General features: G+C 36.4%; 2 protein-coding genes across 7 annotated transcripts; both read left to right on the top strand.

Moving 5' to 3' along the window:
* The first annotated feature begins 220 nt into the window (after positions 1-220).
* On the top strand, positions 221-6115 carry LOC124384855. Of its 4 annotated transcripts, none has more exons than XM_046847823.1 (8): positions 221-307; positions 506-635; positions 737-815; positions 1558-1651; positions 1761-1870; positions 2095-2731; positions 2932-3060; positions 5926-5984. In XM_046847823.1, exons 2-7 carry the CDS (start codon positions 520-522, stop codon positions 3057-3059), a joined length of 1164 nt encoding a protein of 387 aa, XP_046703779.1. In that variant the 5' UTR covers positions 221-307; positions 506-519; the 3' UTR covers position 3060; positions 5926-5984. The 4 variants fall into 4 exon arrangements, with proteins under 4 accessions (XP_046703779.1, XP_046703781.1, XP_046703778.1 ...); XM_046847825.1 differs by lacking the exon at positions 5926-5984 and adding an exon at positions 3267-3673 and having other exon boundaries at positions 1839-1870; XM_046847822.1 differs by lacking the exon at positions 5926-5984 and adding an exon at positions 3267-3641.
* Positions 6116-7874: 1759 nt separating this feature from the next.
* LOC124384990 lies at positions 7875-15281 on the top strand. 3 transcript variants are annotated; one of them, XM_046848031.1, is made up of 7 exons: positions 7875-7936; positions 10070-10197; positions 10322-10415; positions 12073-12190; positions 12309-12415; positions 12624-13230; positions 14891-15281. In XM_046848031.1, exons 2-7 carry the CDS (start codon positions 10085-10087, stop codon positions 14896-14898), a joined length of 1047 nt encoding a protein of 348 aa, XP_046703987.1. In that variant the 5' UTR covers positions 7875-7936; positions 10070-10084; the 3' UTR covers positions 14899-15281. The 3 variants fall into 3 exon arrangements, with proteins under 3 accessions (XP_046703987.1, XP_046703985.1, XP_046703986.1); XM_046848029.1 differs by lacking the exon at positions 14891-15281 and adding an exon at positions 13422-13590; XM_046848030.1 differs by lacking the exon at positions 14891-15281 and adding an exon at positions 13422-13590 and having other exon boundaries at positions 7884-7960.
* Positions 15282-24130: the final 8849 nt, after the last annotated feature.

Here is a 24130-nt window from a genome sequence, read left to right as displayed (position 1 = left end):
AGAATGAAGAATATATATATATATATATATATACGTATATATATATATATATATATATATATATATATATATATATATATATATATATATATATATATATATATATATATAAGAATATATATTTCCCAGGTATTGTTCTGAGTTTGGACCCCACACACATGAGACGGTAACGAAGTGGCATTCTGTGACGTCACGAGTGGCAGCTTGAAACAGCAGTCAGCGGACGCGCGCCTCATTTCTGAGTCTGAAACCGACCAGGAAACAAGTGTTTTTCAGCATACCTACATGTTTCTCTAACACTGACCAGGTAGAAACAGTTTTTCTAAAGATATGTAACCCCAAACTCGAGTTACTTATACGAGGAAATGTGCAGCGTACAGTTTATTCATTTTACTTGTATAAGTAACAGGTTTTTACACGCCTTTACAAAAAGAAACTGGCTTTATTATTACATGGAAGGTTTTATATAGTTGCAGTGTTAATGCGATGTGATTTGTTTTCACAGCTTCTTTCGGTGCGATGGAACGTTTTTATGAAATGAACATTTATCGCAGATCGACGCCTCGGCGACAAATGTCTGAGATAAGATCCAGCAGGTTGGGGGTACTGGGGAGCACAATGGACACGCTGCTTAGGTAAATAAAGACATCGCACAGTTCATTTTTTTACCCAAAATGTCTGAGCCTCAATGCATAAGATATGTTTTGATTTGAAAGAATGCGTCTGATTTATATAGAAGAAAAAAACAACAGACGGATGCTGCAGAATCGAGTAGCAGTTTTATGAAGCACACTGAAGCACCAGAGGAAGATTTGGTACGCTGATCATTATTCCATGTTATCAGTTGACACCTTTAATATCTTAGAAAATACGTATATATTGTTTCTTATTTTATATGAATGAGATGCACACTATATTTCCAAAAGTATTGGGTCACATGACCTTTCCTGCTGTATGTGGTTCTTATCCAAACTGTTACCACAAATCTGGAGGCTCTCAATTGTACAGGACGAGTTAAGATGCGCTCTAATAACATTGTGCATTCAATTCATCTTGGAAGCCCGAACCTGTTCCAGCATGGCAATGCCCCCGTGCACAAAGTGAGATCTGGTTTACATGGTTTGGAGAGGAAGATCTTGAGTGGCCTGCTATAGAGCTCTGATCTCATCCCTACTGAACACCTTTTGGAATGAATTGGAACTCTGACTGCACCCCAGATCTCCTCACCTATATCAGTACTTCCCTTTAGTAACACCCTTGTGGATGATGAACACAAATATCTATAAGCACACTCCAAAATCTAGTGGAACATCTTCCCAGAAGAGTGGAGGGAATTATAAAAGGGGACTAAATGTGGAATGAAATGCTCAAAAAGCACACATCATAATTATGACTAGGTGACCTAATACTTTTGGAAATATAGTGTATATTATACATTTGTTTATATTATAATTTTAAGTCTGCTATAGGTAGGGTAATCATTTTGAAGTGTTTGTGTCTAATCGCTAAAAAAAGTCAAAGTAACAAAACAATGGTAATATCTTTGTGTAATTTTAGGCACATGGGAAGAACATAGTGGCCACCAGGGCGAAAGAAAACATCCGCATGCCAACCTTCAACCTAATAAGGGAGCTTGAGCCACTAAGGCCTGGTAAGAAATTCAATATTACCTTTAAACAGAACAAAATGACTTACGACCCAACCATTGTTAATGTTCAAATGGTGCACATGAAGCGAACTGCATGTGTTGTGTGTAAAAGGACCTGAAGCAAAGAGCCCTGGAAAATCAAGACAGATTGCTAGATTACATAAGATGTATCCAAAGTTTTTTTGCCCGGGTGAAACCATGACAACGATGAAGGATATTGAAGTAAGAAAAATATACCATCACAACACAATACACGTATCTTGGTAATACCAGCACTTAAGATCTTATCCACTGTGTGAACCATAGTTTAATTTTATACTCAATAGTTTAAAAGAGAAGCAGTAAAAATGTGCAGAAATGATTTGTATAATTTAATGTATTTATAATATATTTGTAATGAATTTATAATGGATATAAGCTATTTCTTTCATTTTCTTTGATTTTAGGAAACATTGCCTCACATTGTGGAAGCTGTGAGAATAATCTATCAGGTGAACTGCTCAGATATACTGGAGCGCATGTCACCTTCTAAGGTGGATGACGAGACCCGAATGTTTAAGAGCGCTGAGAAAGACACAAGCAGTACAGAGGTGACGAGCGAGTCTCCTGAAGCAACAATTGACAACGAAGCTCAGCTAAAAGTGAATATAATCGATGCTGTCCTGGAGAGCATAACCTCAACCTCATTCAAGGATCAGCTCACTCAGCGAATCATCAGGGAGATTGATGTTGGACTCGCAAAAGTCATATCCCAGGTTCGAGAGCAACAGCTTGCCTTGAGATTCGACTCAGCAAGAGATCAGTTTCAAAACATCTCTCAGGAACAACCATTGAGTGATGATGGTTTTATGCCTGGGTTCAGTGATGGTGTGGCATCTATGATACGTTTTTCACTGATAGAAGTTAGAGAAGAGTTGAAGAACAAATTTAGAAGCCAGTCGAACAGTGAAGCAGCCTCACCTGCAGTATTCGACGCCACATCAGACATCGTGGACAGTGTCTTTAAAGATATATTTAATTCCTTAATGCCTATGGGTGACGACACTTTCGAGCTCCCCTCACCACCTTCTTGCAATGAGCCAGGTAAAAGGAAGCTTCTAATGTTTCATATCTAAGCATTTACATTTTTCTCACAATTGAACCATGTTCAAATATTTTGTAATTTACCTTTATACCTCTTCTTTAGATTATGAAATTATTTTGAATTTTAAAGCAAAATAATTTTTTAATCACACATTTATAATACATTTTTACCTGTTTTTTTCCTCGTATTCAAATTGTAGACTACCAAAGTGAATCTGACACAGAGAGAAAAAATTCAAATGTCAGCCAATTGACAGATGATTTTTCAACAATACTTGAAAACATGGTAGATTTGGAGGAAGGGTTTGACCAGACCTTAGAAGAATAAGGTAACTTGTTTTTTCACAAATAAAGACAAATTGGCTGGAATAATAATAAAAAAAAAACCCAAGAAGGGTGGCATAGTACGGCTCTCAAAAACCATCACTTAGGGCTTGTTACCTGAGCCGAACCATCCAGTGTATAACACACCATCAATGTTCACTGTTGGGACAGTTAGAGACATATAGGACTTTAGTCGTGTTTTTTTTTTCAGTCCACCGTTTTAATTAAAAGCAGCAGTTAGTCAACTTCAAGACCCATCAACCAGGGCAGCGTCACCCCCAAAGTAAAGAAGTACAGAAAAATCTACTTAATCTGGCCAAAGTGAACTAATGCAGGAAGGTGAATACATGTGAACATGTGAAGGTGTATACTGCAAGAAATAAACCTCCTGAGCGAGAGATACCTGTCATCTTTGAGACCTCGCTGCACCGGTTAATTTCTGAACCCCCTATCAAGGTTCTGGAGAAACCCCTCATTTCATTTAAACCAATAAAATGTCTGAAAACACAGCAGGACAGCAGCAATTACTTGGTGAAAAAGTAATTCAGTGTATTGTCATCAATTCATATTAAGGCTGGGAATCTGCCATGCATTGTTTGGTGTTTTTTTTTAACCTTCAAGATTTTTCTACAGAATTCTGCATGCAAAAATTCTGCTTAATATTTGTGCCAGAGTAGTCTAATGTACCGAGTGGACCCCAGACCTCACATCTGTACAGTGCAATAAGTGTTATCATGGATGTATCAAGCTGGATGCTTCACATCTCATATCAGCAGGAGATTGAATGGTGATGAATGCACTTTATAAATTAAAGAATGTTATTCTTATTGTGGTGTTGTTGTAGTCTAGATTGAAGTAGGTCTTTTGAGATGGAGCAGTTGGTTCTTTGTGACATGTGATAGAAGTAATATTGGTCTGTAATCAATCAGGAATGATGAAGTTGTATTCTTGGGTACAGGACATCCAAAATGTTTTCCGCAGTTCTCGTGACCTTCTGATGCAGAGCCCAATGCCTTAACCACTGAGCTACCACCTCTCCCACACCACACCAGGGGGCGACATCGATGCCTCCTCTCAAGAGCTGACTACGCCAGGGGGCGATGTTGAGACATCCTCCCATTCTCTTGTATATTTTATTTGAACATTGCTGAAGAATAGAATATATGTACCATATTCTAATCATCTGAAATATCTACTGCCTACAGTCTTCTCCAACTACAGCTGGTTGACTTCACCCTAAAAATTTACAACTACAATGACCTGCATTGTACATTAAACAACAATAATAACAATAACAATATAAAAAACTCCACCTTTACATTATTGAAATGTATTTAAAGGTAGAAGTTTAATAAAAAAAAAATTAAATGCAGGACTGTCCCACCTTAACTTTGTTTTTGGAAACTTCTAGCATGCTAGCCACATCGAAGCGCATGCCATATGCACGCTTTGTTTTTGTTAATGTGTTCCATGTGCTTTTGTTTTGGTTATGAGTCTCATTTGTATATGTTTGATACTTTCTTGATTTTCTCCACTCCATCCTATCATTGTTTTTTTGTAATCAAGTGCCATTAGTTCAAAAGGTGGCTCCATTTCCATGTTAATTATTTAGTGTTTTATTATTTTATTATTATGTATATACAGTACATTGTTTATGGATATGGTGAAGGAACACATGCAGGTTGGTTTGAAAGAGGCAGATGAAGAGGACAGAGTAGTATGGAGATGGATGGTCCGAGAAATGGGATGTTTCTGCACCTTGACTGGAGTCTACCTGTGAAAAGGTTTATTGATTAGACATGATTTGGAAAGGCACACACTTCTCTATAGAAGGGCTCACATCTAACAATGCATATCTGAGCAAAAACCAAGCCAGGAGGTCAAAGAAACTGCCTGCAGAGCTCAGAGACCGGGTTGTTGAAAGTCACAGATCTGGGGAAGGCTACAAAAACTTTTTGCTGCACCGAAGATTCCCAAAAGCACAACTAAAAGAGGTGATGAAGAACCTGGTGAGCTGATATCTGAGCTGATATCACATGTACATAAGTAATCAGACCCTTTTTTCAGTACTTAATTGAAACATCTTTGGCAACAATTACAGCCTCAAGACCAATTTGGGTATGATGCATCAAGCTTTGACATTCTTCATGGCAAATGCTCTAAAGCTGGATCAGGTTGGATGGGGACCATCAGTGGACAGCCAATTTTAGATCTCTTCAGAGATGTTCAAAGACGTTCATGTCATATCTCTCGCTGGGCCACTCTAGGATATTCACAAAGTGGTCAATAAGTCACTCCTGTGTTGTCTTGGCTGTGTGCTTAGGGTTGTTGTCATGTAGGAAGGTGAATCTTAGCCCAGGCTGATGTCCTGAGCACTGTGGAACAGGTTTTTATTGATGATATCTCTGTATTTCAGCAGCCAGAGTTCTCACAAGGTTGAGAAGTTTTTAATCAACTTCATACTATTGCTACTTACTTACAAAGCCATAAATGGTTCAGCTCTCATATATCAACCAGCCTTCTAACAGGCTACAATCCATCATGCTCTTTGAGATCTCAAAACTCGGGACTTCTAGTAGTTCCTAGAATAGCAAAGTCCACCAAAGGCAGTAGAGCATTTTCACATTTAGCTCCTTAACTTTGGAATAGTCTTCCTGACAGTGTTCGGGGCTCAGACACACTCTCCCAGTTTAAGTGCAGATTAAAGACATATCTATTTAGCGAGTCCTACACTTAACACATATCACACATCATAACCTTGTGCTCCAGTACATCTGAACAAATACACATTATCAACTTGTGCTTGTTAATATCATAAACAGCAGCTATACTAATTCCTCTTCACTGCTTTTCTTTCTCTACCCATCAAGAGGTTGCACCAGCTCCAGTTATTTCCCACCTCATGAAGATTATGGAATGTAAAGAAAAGATGCCGACCCCGCAAACATCCCGAACCATCTAGAGATGTACCAGCAACATTGGGATCCCACTTCATGTTAGAGTTCGGACAGTGGACTTTAAGGATAAACAACCTCTTAATCAATAAAACTAAGGAAATCAGTTATCTTGTAGAGATTTCTCAAAGTCCAAATTGAGGTAGACAAATCAGCGGTAGACAACTAAAATAAATATATATATATTTTTAAATCATTTCTGAGTCTGTCTTTGCCCTTGGGGTTACACACCTCCCTGTGGTAGACTGCTAGAGCCCCTGCCTCCCACACAGTCAACCCCAATAGCTACATTTAGCTTTGATGACAGCATAGAACACTCATGGCATTCTTTTATCAGATTTACGAAGTAGTCGTCTGGAATGGTTTTTAGTTCACGAGGGTGCTTTGTCAAGAGTTAATTTGTAACATTTCTTGCCTTTTAAATGTGTTATAAACCATCAGTTGTCTTGTGCCTTTATGGTCTCATTAGGACAAAGAAACCATTACTTTGAAAGAACGACTCAACTCAAACATTATTGTCAATTATTATTCTTTTTATTTAATTTTGCTATTAATATTACATATTATTTGCATTCTATTTAAAATTAGAATCTGATGAATTATCATTATTAACATATTTATTATTATTATTATTATTATTATTATTATTATTAATATTTATTTATTATTATAGATCGGTTATTATTATGCTGTTATATTAAAGTACAATTTTCTACACACAATTGACTTTATTGGTATTGTTTTTATTTTGCAATTGTTATTCCATATTTTATTTAATATTATTAATCTACTACTATTATTATTATTATTATTAACATATTTGAAATACTATAATTACAGTATCATACATGCTATATGCTATACTATATCATGCTATATACTACGCTATTATCAATCTATTATTATGTTACTGTAATTACCACATACATGTTTTTCCATAAAGAATCCATCAGTTATCTTTGTTATTGTCTGTTTTGGAGTAAATAATAGTTTTAGTGCAGACAGAATGGAGCATGCCAGTATGATTTGCCGGTTTGTTCCATTTTCTTAATGATGGTCAATTATTACTTGCACATTTCTATTTTTCCCCAGTATTTTAAAAGGAGCGAGGAATGTTTTGACCTGAAGCACAAAAAAGATCAAATAGTGAGGTAAACACAGAAAGGCCTTTTCCTTACTAAGGAAAAGGCCTTTCTGTGTTTACCTCACTATTTGATCTTTTCTTGTGCTTCAGGGACGTGCACAGACATTTTGAGGGGGAAGGGCTAAAGTGGAAAAAAGGGCATTTCTGATATTTATTAAAATTGTATTCGTAGCTCATAAGTCATGGATATTAAATCTGAGACACAGGCAGCTTAGTCTTTTGTTCCACACCTAGAAAAACATAAATGGAAAGGAAGGCAGGGCTTCACTTTTGTGACTCTTTGAAGTCTACTCTGATGTGCTTCGCCCCGTGTGCGCCTGCGCAGAAACGCGAAGACGCGGAGGACAGAAAGGCTACAGAAGTCGACAGTTTCATTTCCCGACCCACCTGATATATAGATAAAATAAAAAAATAAAAAATGCAGTTTCTCTCGATGATTAAAGAAAATAGAATAATAATAATAATAATAATAATAAAAAGCCCGAATCTATACACGAGAAGAAAAGTGAGCTTTTCTCGGTTTAATAATTTTCTAACTAGTCTAACTATCGAGATTTTAAGTAAATGGAGATTCTGTACCCCACGTGGATCACAAACCACTGATATCAATTTGATAAATACAATTTTTTTTTTTTTACAAGAAAAAAGTTTCATTCTGTGACGTCACGGGGGCACATCTTATAAACTGTGGTCAGCTTATCGTGCTCATCATTTCTGAATCGAAAGCTGACAAGGAAAGAAGTGTCATCAAGAAAACCTTCATTTTCCTCTAATACTGATTAGGTAGAAACAGCTTTTCAAAGACATGTAAGATCTAACTTGAGTTACTCATATGAGGAAATGTGCATAGTTACTGTTTACTCATGTTCAGGGGCGTGGCCATCATTTCAAAAGTGGGGGGACGAAATGTCTAGTGTTTTATATATATATATATATATATATATTTTTTTTTTTGCTTTATATGCTTTATATATATTTGCTTTATATGCTTTATGATTATATATGATTATAAAACAAAAAGAAAGAAAGAAATACAACAGCTTGCCACTGGGACAGTACCCTTAAAAAGATATCTTTGTACCTTATTTACCCCAAAAATGTATAGTTGTACATTAAGGTACACATCACCTATCATCACTGTCTTCACTCATTGTCGGTTATCGTCTTTACTACGTTGTATGTATGTGTGATTACTATTCGTGTCCTCGTCTCTCCGTGTACATACTGTGACACATACTTGATATTATGTAGAATTAGCAGAGTTAAACATGCTGTAAAATCTCAGTTCAACATTATCTTTATTCTTATTTGAAGGGTTTTGATAAAACACTTGTTAAAACAAAAGACGTTATAAAAGAGTTTAAGGAAAATACACAGAAAAAAGTGAACGTTTGTCCAAGCAGCTATTTTTCCTTATAATCTTTTACAACTTGCTAATTATTCACAAGAGCAACAGGCAGAGCTACTAAATTCGGATACCATATGCAACTTACACTGCTTGACTTTTTTGTTAAAAAGGAGTGAAGCGGTTTTTGTCGCTTTGAGCTCATCGCAACGGAATGTTGGATCGCGCGCGGGACCGCGGATGCGACTCGAGCTACAGTACTATAGGGCGCGTGATGATGACGTGACAAGTGGTCACTGATTGTAATGGATACGTGAAAGTCATGTATAGACTATTTTGTCTCTTTGGATTTTAAATCACTCTGCATTTCTATACATTGCTCCATTAAAACCTCAACATTTCGTGAACACAACTCTCCACTAAAAAATGTGAGGGGGACGAAGTTACTTTTTAATAAAAAGTGTGTGGGACATGTCCCCCGTGTCCCCCGTGTAATATACGCCCCTGCTCATGTTACCTGTAATGTGGGGGAAATAATGATTTGATCCCCAGGCTGATTTTGTGTATTTACCCCCTTACATAGAAATTAACAAGAATTTGTATTGTAGTTTTGTTTTAACAGAGAGACAGAATATAAAAAATACATAAAAAAATACATGAAAGAAAGCTTCACCCTCTCGCTCCAGAGATGATTTATCTTGTATTTCTTCCATTCTCTAATTATCGCTCCAACAGTGGTCTCTTTCACACCAAGCTTCTTGCTGATGGTCTTGTAGCCCATTCCAGCCTTGTGCTGGTCTACAAACCTGTCCCTGATGTTTTTTGACAGAAATAGGCAGAGTAGGATTAAATCCATTGTGAATTCAATAGAAATATATTATTATAAATAAATTAAATGATAAAAATCGAGTATTGAGTATAAAAATTGAGTATAAAAAAATAAACTATGGCTCATATCTTATGTGCTGTTATTTTGACCACAGTCGTGTATCATGTTGTGATTTATACCTTTCTAATATCCTTCATCATGGCTTTGTCATCATGGCCAAAATACATTGGATCTGTCTTATGTATCTTAAGCAGCTGTCTTGTTTTCCAAGGGGCTCTTTTCTAAATGTTTTTTGTAGATTACATACAACACATGCGATTAGCTTCATATGCACTTTTTGAGCGTTAACATTGGTTGGTTTGTAAGTTATTAAGTTCTGTTTAAAGGTAATAATGTGCTGATAGGAGGCGGGCAGGCATTCTGTTCTGCCTCAGTGGCCATTATATTCTTCTCATGTGCCTAAAATTATACACATTTTCCATGTCAAAAACCTTAATAAAATATTAATTAAATAATTTTTTTTCTGCATTTTTTTAATTATTTCTCTCTCTGTTAAAATAGACCTACCATAACAATTCTAGACTGTTCAGTTCTTTTTTAAGGGGCTCAAATAAATATTTCCCCCAGTGTATAATTAACTCAAATTAGACTTTTACATGCCTTTACAGAAAGTAATTGTATTTATTATTATTTCTCAGCTTATTTAGCTGTACTTTTATTGCAATGTTATTTGTTTTCACAGCTTTTTTTCTGTGCAATGGAAAATTGTAATGAAACGAGTACACAAGACAAAACGCTTCAGCCTCAAATGCCAGAATTTAAACCCTTAAGTTTTGCAATACTGGGAAGCAAAATAGAAATTCTGGCCAGGTAAAAACATTACACTATTTCACATATGGGAAAATTATTACGATCAGTGCGTGTTTATTTCTACCAAAATGTAGTCTAAAAAGCATAAGATGCGATTTAATTTGAATGTGTTTGTTTCATATAGAAAAACAAAAGAACCAGAGACGCATATTCCAGATTCGAGTAGCGATCTTACGAAGCAAGAATCCAGGCATAATGAAGCACCAGAGGAAGTTTTGGTAAGCATTTTGTTAAACATAAATTTTATTAGTTGACCTTTTTATGTTAGTAACTACAAACCCGATTCCAAAAAAGTTGAGACACTGTACAAATTGTGAATAAAAAGGAATGCAATAATTTACAAATCTCATAAACTTATATTTTATTCACAATAGAATATAGATAAAATATCAAATGTTAAAAGTGAGACATATTGAAATGTCATGCCAAATATTGGCTCATTTTGGATTTCATGAGAGCTACACATTCCAAAAAAGTTGGGACAGGTAGCAATAAGAGGCCAGAAAAGTTAAATGTACATATAAGGAACAGCTGGAGGACCAATTCGCAACTTATTCGGTCAACTGGCAACATGATTGGGTATAAAAAGAGCCTTTTAGAGTGGCAGTGTCTCTCAGAAGTCAAGATGGGCAGAGGATCACCAATTCCCCCAATGCTGCGGCGAAAAATAGTGGAGCAATATCAGAAAGGAGTTTCTCAGGGAAAAATTGCAAAGAGTTTAATCATCTATCTACAGTGCATAATATCATCCAAAGATTCAGAAAATCTGGAATCTTGATCTTCGGGCCCTTTGACGGCACTGCATCACACTTTCAGAAAACATTGTCCGTGAGCAAAATCCACCGTGCCATTCGCCGTTGCCGGCTAAAACTCTATAGGTCAAAAAAGAAGCAATATCTAAACATGATCCAGAAGCGCAGGCTTTTTCTCTGGGCCAAGACTCATTTAAAATGGACCGTGGCAAAGTGGAAAACTGTTCTGTGGTCATACGAATCAAAATTTGAAGTTCTTTTTGGAAAACTGGGACGCCATGTCATCCGGACTAAAGAGGATAAGGACAACCTAAGTTGTTAGAAGCCTGCATCTCTGATGGTATGGGGTTGCATGAGTGCGTGTGGCATGGACAGCTTACACATCTGGAATGGCAGCATCAATGCTGAAAGGTATATCCATGTTCCAGAACAACATGTGCTCCTATCCAGATGTCATCTCTTTCAGGGAAGACTTTGCATTTTCCAACATAACAATGCCAGACCACATACTGCATCAATTACAACATCATGGCTGTGTAGAAGAAGGATCCGGGTACTGAAATGGCCAGCCTGCAGTCCAGATCTTTCACCCATAGAAAACATTTGGCGCATCATAAAGAGGAAGATGCGATAAAGAAGACCTAAGACAGTTGAGCAACTAGAAGCCTGTATTAGACAAGAATGGGACAACATTCCTATTCCTTAACTTGAGCAACTTGTCTCCTCAGTCCCCAGACATTTGCAGACTGTTATAAAAAGAAGAGGAGATGCCACACAGTGATAAACATGGCCTTGTCCCAACTTTTTGGAGATGTGTTGGTGGCATGAAATTTAAAATCAACTTATGATACATTTTGAAACTTCCACATCATTGCATTCTGTTTTTATTCACAATTTGTAGTGTCACAACTTTTTTGGAATCTGGTTTGCATATTTATATTTGAAAAAAAAAGTTTTATGTCAGCACACGGTAAAGTAAAAATTTTGCATTTGAGCACTGAACAACGTAGTAATTTAGTAATGCAGTAACAGTAATTTAGCAAAACATATGGAGAACATGAAGAAAAAAACATTAAAATAACAAAATCTTGGTTTTTGACATGTAAAATGTGTGTTATTTTAGGCACATGAGAACAATATAATGGCCACTGAGGCAGAACAGGATGCCTGCCCGCCTCCCATCAGCACAACCTGCAAAAGCCCAATTGAATCCAGCAACATCATAAGGCAGTTTGGACCTGGTAAGGAATGCAATATTTTCTTTTAAACAGAACTAAATGACTAAATGACAAACCAACCAATGTTAATGCTCAAACGGTGCATATGAAGCTAATCGCATGTGTTGCATGTAATCTAAAGAGCATTTAGCAAAGAGCCCTTGGAAAACAAGACAGCTGCTTCAGATACATAAGACGGATCCGATGTATTTCTGGCCAGACAAAGCCATGATAAAGGATATTAGAAAGGTATACATCACAACATGATACACGATAGTGGTCAAAATAACAGTGCTTAAGATCATAGCAATAGTTTATTTTTTTATGCTCAATAGTTTCAATGGGAAGCCGTGAAAATATGCAGAAACGATTTTTCAAATTTAAAATAGTTATATTAATATAGGTCAATTGAATTCATAATGGATTTAATCCTAATTTCTTTACTTGGTAATTATAGAGAATGTTGCCTCACACCTTGGAATCTGGAAGAACAATGGCTCACAATACACCTTCTGATGTGAATGACGAGACCCCCATGATGAACTCTGAGCAAGACACGAGCAATACAGAGGTAATGAGCGAGTCTCCTGATTCAACAACTGACAACCAAGCTCAGCTAAAGGGGAATATTATCGATGCTGTCCTGAAGAGCATAACCTTAACCTCATTCAAGGATCAGCTCACTCAACGAATTACCAACGAGATTGATGTTAGACTCGCAAAGGTCATATCCCAGTTTGAAGAGCAACAGCTTGCCTTGGAATTTGAATCAGCAAGAGATCAGTCTCAAAACATCTCTCAGGAACAACCATCAAGGGCTAATGTTTCCATGTGTGAGTTCAGTGATTGTGTGGCATCTATGATTGGCTTTGCACTGATAGAAATTAGAGAAAAGTTGAAAAACGATTTTAGAAGCCAATCGAACAATGATACAGCATCACCAGCAGCATCTGACACTGCATCAGACATTGTGGACAAAGTCTTTGAAGATATACTGAATTCCTTAATACCTATCAGTGATGACACCTCTAATGTTTCTACACCGACCTTTGACGATCGGCCAGGTAAGAGATGTTCTAATGCTTCATATCTAAGCATTTGCATTGTTTTTATAACCATTTACCAATGGTCAAATGTTTTCTATTATACCTTTGCTTTAAATATATTTTGAAATTATTCTGAAGGACTAAAGCACAGTAAATTATCAACCACCCATTTATAAAATATTCACCCTGTACTTGCACCCAAATTGTAGACTGCCGAAGTGGTTCTGCCAGAGAGAGGACTCATCAGTTATATGTTAGCCCATTGCCAGATCATTTTTCAACTAACCTTGATGACATAGTACATGTGGAGGAAGAGTTTAAGTAGACATTAAAAGAATAATGTTTCCTCAGCAAAAGACGATTAAATACATTTAATAAAGGGAATTGCCTAAAAATGAAAATAATCGTGCTATACTATACTATACTATACTATTCTATAGTGTCTATACTAATCTGAATTACAGTTTCTTAACTTTCTAATAAAAAAAAATCATTTAATATATTTGATCATAATACTGGACACTAGAAGTATAAACTGATGCACAAAATTCAATAAATAGGTTTAAGGAAATGTTCAGATACTCTGCATTCAAACACGTTTGTTTGTTTTTTTATTAAAGTTCACAAGCACACCATCAATATGTTGTTTGAACAATCCAGCAAAAGTGAACTTGCAGGTGAACACAATTTTGTAGGAACATACACTGATCAGGCGTAACATTATGACATTATAACATTATGACTGGTGAATGGGTTGGACCTGTTAGTGGGTGGGATTTATTAGGCAGCAAGTGAACAATTTGTCCTCAAAGTTGACGTGTTAGAAGCAGGAAAAATGGACAAGCATAAGTATTTGAGGGAGTTTGTCGAAGGGGCAAGGGTCCAAAACTGCAGCTCTTGTGGGATGTTTCAGGTCTACAGTAGTCAGGATCTAACAAAAGAGGTCCAAGGAAGGAACAGTGGTAAAATGGCGACAGGGTCATAGACGGGAAATGCTCACTGATGCTCGTGCGGTCCGATCCAACAGACGAGCTCATGTAGGTCAAATTGCTGAAGAAGTTAATGCTGTTAATGCTCGAAGGGTCAGGACTGTTTTGGGAGCAAAAGGGGGACCAACACAATATTAGGCAAGTGATCATAATGTTATGCCTGATTTGTGTAAATACGTTTGAACCGGAGGTGCGTTTTTTGAGAAATAGCCTTCCTGAGTGAAAGATTTCTTGTTGACAATTCTAAAAGTCTATGAATACTGAATATTTATTACATTGTGCCTGAGAAAACAGTAAAGTATGGCAGTGGCAGCATCGATCTTTGGGGGCTTCTTTTCTTCAGTTTTCTGCAGCCACCCAAATTCACTTTAAAATCAACAAGGAAATAGCTTCAAAAAAATTCAAAAGAATTCAAGGTTTTGAAATGGTCCAGCAAGAGAACAGATCTAAATCCAATTACAAATCTGTGCAGTGACCTGAAAAAGGCTGGGCACTGGATATGCTCTGATAATTTGACAGATGTGCCACATTGATTGACTTGTACCCACAAAGATTAGTAAAACTATCTGAAGGTGCTTCAATTAGGCATGTGTTCAGGGGTGTGTACACTTATGCAACCTGGTTGTTGTACTTTTATTAATTTTTAATTTATTCCCTTAAACTGATTTATATTTTCTCTTAATTTGCAGATAGTTAGTATTTTCTGTGATGATTTGACTCTGAAGAACAAACGTGTAAGAGGAAGTGTATCTCTGTCTTGGCCTCACAGTTTGTACTGCTTGTTTTTCATATGCTTTCTCTTATTCCACATTACAGTAAATATTTAATAAACAACAAGGCAGACAGAGGTGTGAAAATAAAACAGTAAGTACATTCTGCTCGTATTTGCCTGCCATCTTTTCTGTCAGTTCAGTTCATGATTGTTGTTAGGTTGCATGGAGTGAAGGTGTGCATCAGTGAGACGAGACCTGTGTGTGCTAAGAAATGTTGCTCACACATTACTTCCAAACATCCAGTGCATTCGAGCAGCCTGTGTAAAATCAAATAAAATAAAAAAAACACCCAGAGATTCAAACATTGTTTTAAAAAAAATGTGATATTACCTCTCAGATCCAGGGTCTGGAAGTGGTCCAGAGTGGCCTTGAGTTTGACATGTCTGCTATAAACTAATCTGTGTAAAAAAGAAAATCCCAGGACATCAGCATATTCAAGTTTTAGTTGTTTATTCGGGTCGATACTCTGATGTGCAGCCTCACATTTTGTCCACTAGATGTCAGCAGTGTTCAGTAGAGCCTGTAACAACGACAATATCTGCAAAGACGAGACTTTGCTGTATTATTACAGTAAATCGCGCCTACTGGCTTATATTTTTAGTGCTACTAATTTTCCACCAATCACACTAAAGATTCTCATGGGAGAAAGTTATTAGGATAAATCTAAAATAAAATAACAGAAAATACAACAGGGTCTCTACTGCTTTTTCTGTCCCAGTCTTTCTTATTTTGTTTTATTTTAAATGCATTTATTTTATTTTATTTTATTTTATTGAAATTTAATTTAATGTATTTATAAATTGTATTCATTGTAAATTGATTTATTGTTGGCAATAATCCATAATGGTTTGACTCCAAAGGACGGTATAATTATTGCAATGTCTAAAATATAAATTTGCAACAGGCAGTGTATATCCTTAATATTTAGATTCATTATTAGTTGTTTAAAGTCAAAGGTAAGATGGAGTGAAGTAGATAAATGCTGTGTGTGTGTGTGTGTGTGTGTGTGTGTGTGTGTGTGTGTGTGTGTGTGTGTGTGTGTGTGTGTGTGCGTGCCCCAGATGTTTTGGCCAAAGTGCCACAACTGCTCTTAAGCTAAAATACTATGTATTTAAATATATTAGGTTATAAAACTGTTTGCAGTTACACATTTCATCTTAGGGTAGTGTTAATATATATATTAAAGTGGGCACTCAACATTGCACCATAAAGCAAATCCTGAATGATACAATGTGGGCGAATGTTGCACTGATGTCATGCAAATTTCCAGTGGCCCAATGCATGTATGCTGTGTAGTAAATAAATATAGTTTTTTGACTGATAGAGTATGGCACAAATATTTAACTAAAAAAAAAAAAAAGAAGCAATTTTTAACTTGGGCTACTGAAGCAAACCATTGAAGGTCATGTGACTCCTATTTTGAAATCAGCATTGTTTACTAATGGGGCAAATTTAGCTAATTCTCTACTTATATTTACTATATATACTGTATTTAGAAATATACTATCCATACTGAAAAAATATATGAAAATATAATAATACAAAATATATACCTGAAGAGGATGAAGAGTGGAAATTCGGTAGGACCAGATGACATACTGGTAGAAGCCTGGAGACATGGCAGTTGAGTTTTTAACCAAATTGTTTAACAGGATTTTGGAAGGTGAGAGGATGCCTAAGGAATGGAGGAGGAGTGTGCTGGTACCGATCTTTAAGAACAAGGGAGATGTGCAGACCTGCAGTAACTACAGGATAAAAATTATTACAGAATTAAGTTGATCAGTCACATCATGAAGTTATGGGAAAGAGTAGTGGAAGCCAGGCTGAGAGAAGAGGTGACCATCTGTGAGCATCAGTATGGTTTCATGCCGAGGAAGAACACCACAGACGCATTATTTGCTTTTACGAATGTTGGTGGAGAAGTATAGAGAAGGACAAAAGGAGTTGCATTGTGTTTGTGGATTTAGAGAAAGCGTACAACAGGGTGCTGAGAGAGGAGTTGTGGTATTGTATGAGGAAGTCAGGTGTGTCAGAGAAGTATGTGATGGTGGTGCAGGACATGTATGAGGACGGTGTGACAGCAGTGAAGTGTGCAGTAGGAACGACAGACTGGTTCAAGGTGGAGGTTGGACTGCATCAAAGATTGGCTCTGAGCCCTTGCCTGTTTGCAGTTGTGATGGACAGGTTGATGGACGAGGTCAGACAGGAGTCTCCGTGGACTATGATGTTTGTGGATGATATTGTGATTTGTGGTGAGAGTAGGGAGCAGGTTGAGAAGAGCCTGGAGAGGTGGAGGTACGTGCTGGAGAGAAGGGGAATGAAAGTCAGTAGGAGTAAGACAGAGTACATGTGTGTGAATGAGAGGGAGGGCAGTGGAGGGGTGCGGTTGGAGGAAGAAGAGGTGGAAAAAGTGGAGGAATTTAGGAACCTGGGTTCAACAGTGTGAAGTAATGGAAAATGTGTTAAAGAAATGAAGAAAAGAGTGCAGGCAGGATGGAGTGGGTGGAGAAGAATGATGGCAGGAAAGATTTATGATAGAAGAGTGTCTGCAAGAGTGAAAGGGACAGTTTATAGGACTGTGGTGAGACCTGTGATGTTGTATGGATTAGAGAAATGGCAGGGCAGGATTAGAAATGAGTTTATTAGAGGGACAGCGCATGTAGGTCGTTTTGGAGACAAGGTGAGGGAGGCGAGATTGAGATGGTTTGGACATGTGCAGTGGAGGGACATGGGGTATATCGGTAGGAGAATGCTGAGGATGGAGCCACCAGGAAGGAGGAAAAGAGGAAGGCCAAGGAGGAGGTTTATGGATGTGGTGAAGGAAGACATGCAGGTAGTTGGGTTGAAAGAGGCAGATGTGGAGGACAGAGGGGTATGGAGACAGATGGTCCACTGTGGTGACCCCTAATGGTAGAAGCCAAAAGAAGAAGAAGAAGAAAATACTGTATATACCTAAAACTTCCCTAATAAAGAAAGAGCAAAGTATGCCCCATTCTACCCCAAACCTGTGGTATTACTGTTTCGTGGAAACAGTAAATGTTTACTGAAATCTGTCAGTAAGAATCCACAATTTCTTTGCCATATCAAATCTAAAGATTTCACCATAGATTGGTAATAGATCGGGTGGACCTACTAGTATACCGATGACATTTTCTTTTACTATATAAAGACGTACTTGGAAAATACCTACTGCATCTAAATCCACAGCATAAATGTCATATACAAAATTTTTTTAACCAAAATGAGTTATATACAGATGACCTAAATGTCATTTTCATACACATTTACCTGAAGGCAGTTTAGAACTGATGATCAACACTGTGCATTGTCTCACTTCTTGATTTTTTTATTTTGAATTTTGAAATAATAGGGAAGTGGTATATAATAACAAATAAATGGTTGCTTTCTAAGCACATTTTTGCAACTCTTGTAAGTAAAGTTAGAATTAGATAGATGATATGCATCTGGACTTCACTTAACATTATTTCTAGTAAGTAACTTGTAACTCTATGTCATGTTCTGTTAAACTCCTAAGGATTTAACATTAATCCTGTCTCTAAATGAGCTTATAAGGGAAGTGTTACAGTGAAACCATCCCCAATTCCTCTCAGAGAGGGGCCAGGTGAAGTTTTAAAGGGTGTGAAACCTTTGCCTGTCTGCAGTTCCTGCCTATGCACATGAAAAAACCGCAGCTCTTAAAAAGCCCATCTGTGAAGCTTTAGAGAAGATTAAATATCACTGCACATACAAGTGTGAACCACAACACACTCAAAGTTTATCATAAGCACTGCACTTTTAACACTTTTGCACTCTCAGAAATAAATACCTGAACAAGTGCGATTTCCTGGGGGGCTGGGGCTGCACCATCGAAGGGACATGTTTGTTCCCTTAGTATGCAACTTTCTTTTACCAATGGAAATGCATGTGGTGTTCATATTCATATTTATCATATTAACATTTATAGAGGGCCAATTAAATTTTTTTTTTATAATGTTCTCAAGTAAAGGATACATACTAAAGGTAAAACTACTTGTTCCCCCATGGGGAACTGCTACCACAATGCAGACATAAAGAGCAAATGAAATAACACAACAAAATCAAAACACTGAACAAAAATATATTATGGTATCAGTTTCCTTTGAGTGGTAATTTTATCTAAAACATCAAGGAAGTCAGTGGTTTCTTTCGACTTTGGATTTTACTACTTCAGTAATGTCATGGCAATGCATTAAATAATCAGAATATCAGAAATGTTCGGTAACTATGGCACTTGTCATATTTAGAGGAAAGTCATGACAGCTTATCTCATTTCTCTTTAGAAGCATTGGAAAACCTTCAAATAGCATAAGGGTTCCTGTTCTCGGTTCCTCATTATAAAAAGAATATGTTTACATGACAACCACAAAACACCTGGTAGAGTTAACCTGCTGAACTCAGTATGTACAGAAGCAATGCGTTAAATGAGTCTGCTGCTGTAAAGCAATATCTCTGACCTATTCTTGGCTGTGGGTTCTTTAAAAAAGAGGTCTTGGCTCTGAACTGCTCATGCACCGCAGCACATGCTCAGCTTCCACCTTGTGTACCCTACTCATTTTCTCAAGAAAAATGAGTCACTATTTAATGTGCTATAACTTGTATTCTTAAGACTACAGATGGCATATGTGGGTTTGGTTTTAAAAAGTTATGTTGCCCAACATTTGAATAAAAGCATCGCAAGTGCATAGATGCAAGGCTTCACTTTTTTTCTTTTTTGGACATTTTCAAGATAACTTGATTGACACTTTTGATTCATCTACTTTTCCAAGAACCTAAATGAAATCCTGTGATTTCTTTTAACCTGGTAAAGACATATGTCATTATTTGATTTGCATAAAGATATAAAACATACACAAACACAAATAAACATGAGTACTGTTATTTCCATACAAGTTTAGACATATGAACTAATACACATCATTTATTTATGTGTCTCTGAACAAGGAACAGGACGTGGTGTAAAGGTGTGAAAAAAACATCCCGCCATGTGATCATTGAGTGAAACCTAGCAGGAGCACCTACCAAGTTTTTCAAGAACTATAATGTCAATATACTATAATGTTGTTTATACTAATACAAATTCTATAAGGTCATATGTACATACACTTTAAGTTAAAGAATGAAACAACCTTAAAATAATTTAATTGTAGTAACAGGATTATGGAGTATTTTTTATTTATTTATTTATTTATTGTTTAAGGTAAATTGGGAGGGGTTTAAGCGAGAACAGATTTATTTTTTAGTCCACATAAGATAAAAAAGCAAAACCACAAAACTCAAATATTTCCTTCTGTTGAAATTCCCCTATAGGTGAAGAATACATGTATTACATTACCAAACTGCTTATGCAATGTCCCAGAGCAGCTAACTATCTAAGAGGAAACAAACTGCTCTCTTTCATAAACAATAATGAGAAAAGACTCATGAGAGTAATAAGAAAGTATATGCATATTATTCTATGATGTGTTTATTGGAGCCTAAATAACAATTACATGGTCCAAATCACTTTAGGTGATGACAGAATGAGACAGTTTTTACAACAGTTTGACTATCACTGTAATGGCAAAAGTCTAGTTGCAACTAGCACCTGGACTTCTCTCTCTGTCTCACTTCCCTTGCTGCACAAATATTATTTACAATTATTCACTATTATTTGCATTACTTGCACTAGTGGTAAAACTTTAACTCTGGACTAGCACAGCGTCACTTTATAATATTTCGCCAGCACATGGACACTTTAATGGCAATCACAATCATACTAGGTCACTATAATCTGTTCTTCTGACTATATCTGGCATACATATCCATATGCATCCATCCCAATGTATATACATAAACATATACTTTTTCCCCCAATTTGTGTATGTCTTCTTCTTCTTTCGGCTTCTCCCATCAGCGGTTGCCGTATTTATGATACGCATGTTCGATTTGGCACGTTTTTACGCTGGATGCCCTTCCTAACGCAACCCTCCCCATTTATCTGGGCTTGGGACCGGCACTGGCTTGTGCAACCCTAATAGCTGGGGTTGGTTCCCGGGCTGCAGCGGTGAGAGCGCCGCATCCTAACCACTAGACCACCAGGAAACCTCTCAATGTTTGTGTGTGTGTGTATATGTGTGTGTATATATATATATATATATATATATATAATATTTTCATATTCTTTCTTTTTATTCTATTATTTTCATGCTTTATAGTCAGATTATATTTTTATATATTTTTATACTTTATTTGGGGTTTTTTTTAACGTTACTTTACTTTTTTTTTTACATTTTTATCTTTATATTGTATTACTTTTCATATTTACAAGTCGGATAGACAAAAAGCATTTCACTATGCCATACTCTGTATGATTGTGTATGTGACAAATAAAATTTTAATTTGATATGAATTTGAAAACCTTTGGTAGTTTGGTGTTCTGAAGCACTTGGTGCCTATCTACATCCAAACTATAAGAAAGGACATTAGCCATGACCTCAAAAATAATTGTTCCTGATCATCAGTCTGGCAAGAGTCGGGTAGCCATCTCCGAACTATCTAAAATATACCATTTTACAGCCAGAAGGATTGTTTGCAAATAAAGAGCCTTCAAGAGAGTTGGCAATTTTCTAAAGAGGGCTTCTTGCACAAAGATATAAAAAAACTCTAATCATGTGACCTATTGCTCTACAAAAATATTTGGCAACAAAACTGCACCTTAACAAATGACAAATATTCTGGAACAATATCTTTTGGACTGAATGGACCAAATTACATTTTTTGGTCATCAAACACAACACCATGCTTGGCAAAACAACAAACAACAAACAACTAACACAGCGTATCACCACAAACACCCCATCCCAGCTGTGAAGCATGGTGGTCAAAAGGTGCCAATCTGATCTTATTTCACATGCCACAGGACCTGGGAATCATGCAGTAATTAAGACAGCATGGTAGGGTGGATGGCCAGCTAGCAGAATGCTCAGAATGACTGACAAACCTCCCCCACATTCTAAAATTTCATAGACAATTTTATTTTATGTAAAGATTTTTGACTTTTTTCAATTTGTTATTTTGCAGCCTGATACTACAATTGTTCTTTTTTACACTCAGTACCCCATAATGACAAAGTAAAAACAGAATTGTAAACTGTCTGTACATTTTTTTCTAATAAAAAAAAAAAGAATTCTGGGCTAGCTGGCCCAGAATAGCGTCAGCATTTTTCCGTCCTCTGATTGGTTACGAGTGGTACCACTGGCTTACAGACTCTGAGGAGTGTGAAAAATTATGAGTCTGGATCTCTGGTGAGGGGTTGTATTTTATTTACATTTTTTAGGTTTTTGTCATGTTATTAGACAAATACTGATTCTAAACTGCTCCAGATGGTGTAGGTGCACAGGTGCGGTTGTAGTGTAAAGGTTTGGAGCTTGCTTTAGTAAAATGATATTTACCCTTCATATGTGAAATGTCTTTCTCTCTGTAATGGCACGCATTGTTATATTGTGTTTTTGTACAGTATTGATGGTTTCAATAATTTCAACGTAATATTGGTGGTATCAAGAGGTGGATTAAGTCACCACCGAAGGCCCAGATACCAAATGCACGGCCCGCCACTGCAATAATTGTGGTATTGTTCCATATTGTCTTTAAACAGTGTATCTCGCTTATGCTCCTACTAGCTAATTTCTAATGCGTTCACTTTTCTTATCAAATAAAATTGCAGGGTTTCTGTATAAAAGTAGCATCAATTCAATTGTACGTACCATTTAAACTTCCATTATAGATGTGCATCTAATTATACAATAATCCAATGTATAATTTAATTTTTTTGCCACATATCCATTTATATAGCTTTCACTTATAAAACTGAGCTGATGATACAGCGCAGCAGTTGTCAGTAGCTTGGATGGCTTATAAATGGTGTGCAGATCCTGTCATTTGCATGCTGGTTATGTTGAGTTTTTGTGCATGCACATACCAAATACAAAACTATTAGGGCCTAATGTTGCCCTTAACCCTACATATCATGAGCCATGAGCCACTTTGACTTTCTTATGGTATAATTTGGGTAATGTCACCTGTGGCAAAATTGAGAATGAAAACTCTGACCTAAAATGCCAGTATGCTGAAGTAATATATACAGAGACTTATATAATAATTCTCAAACTTTCTAACCAGCAAAATGTTAAAATGTATTTATTTGGGAATTGTTGGTAACAATTTTGGTTTATTGGTCTTTAATTCGGTGCAGTTTCAAAGTTAAAGGAGTTATCACTGGTGGTATAGACACAGGCTATTACACTATTACAAGTTTCTATTGAAGATGTTTTTTCAGCATTATTAAATTACTGGAATAGTAAATTAATTTTGCGTAATTTGTAGTGACACTTTGAAATTATCTATAATTTTTTTCTTTGTGATTTGTAAATCTGAATGTTTAGAACAACACCATCCACATGACAATTCGAGATTATTTTAAACCTATTTATTCTGTTGAGTTATAATGAACAAGCCATTTTTCTAGCAGTTTTAAAAGAAATGCACACAACAATAGCCATAACCTTTCTTAGGAAATAAAAGCTAGACAGCGATGCACGTTATGCCGAATAAGTTAAAGGAAACGCACGCCACCTTATTCTGAGAATGACTCATAAAATGGGTTGTCTTTTTTATTTCCGAACACAATGCTAGATGCTTTAAAACAAAGATCATCTACTAAAATTATTTACTTTTCAAATGAATACACTGAAATTGTATTTTTTTTTGTTCCAACCATACATTCTATTCTGAGTAACATTTTAGCTAGGTGACAAAAATGTGTTAATACATTTTGATGTTACATTACACAACCAAAGGAAATATTTCATGGTGCATGCAGGTATGGTCACACATTGTATACAATTGAACATGACAGGAAATATTCCCCCATAACTTGTGAAAATGCTCAGTACAATCTGCTCACACCCAGTTTTCATGACAAGCTTGTGCATAGTGATTTTTAAATAAGCTTTGCTGTGATTAACTCTGTAAACTGTCTAAAAAGAACACCTTTCTTAAAGATAAACTACTCTCCTACTTAACATCATCTCCTTCACAGTTTGAGGTATTTAAAATAATTGAATAATATTTAATGTAATA

Source organism: Silurus meridionalis, chromosome 4 (assembly GCF_014805685.1).
Source record: "Silurus meridionalis isolate SWU-2019-XX chromosome 4, ASM1480568v1, whole genome shotgun sequence".
NCBI lineage: Eukaryota > Metazoa > Chordata > Actinopteri > Siluriformes > Siluridae > Silurus > Silurus meridionalis.
This window is presented reverse-complemented; position numbering and strand designations above follow the sequence as displayed.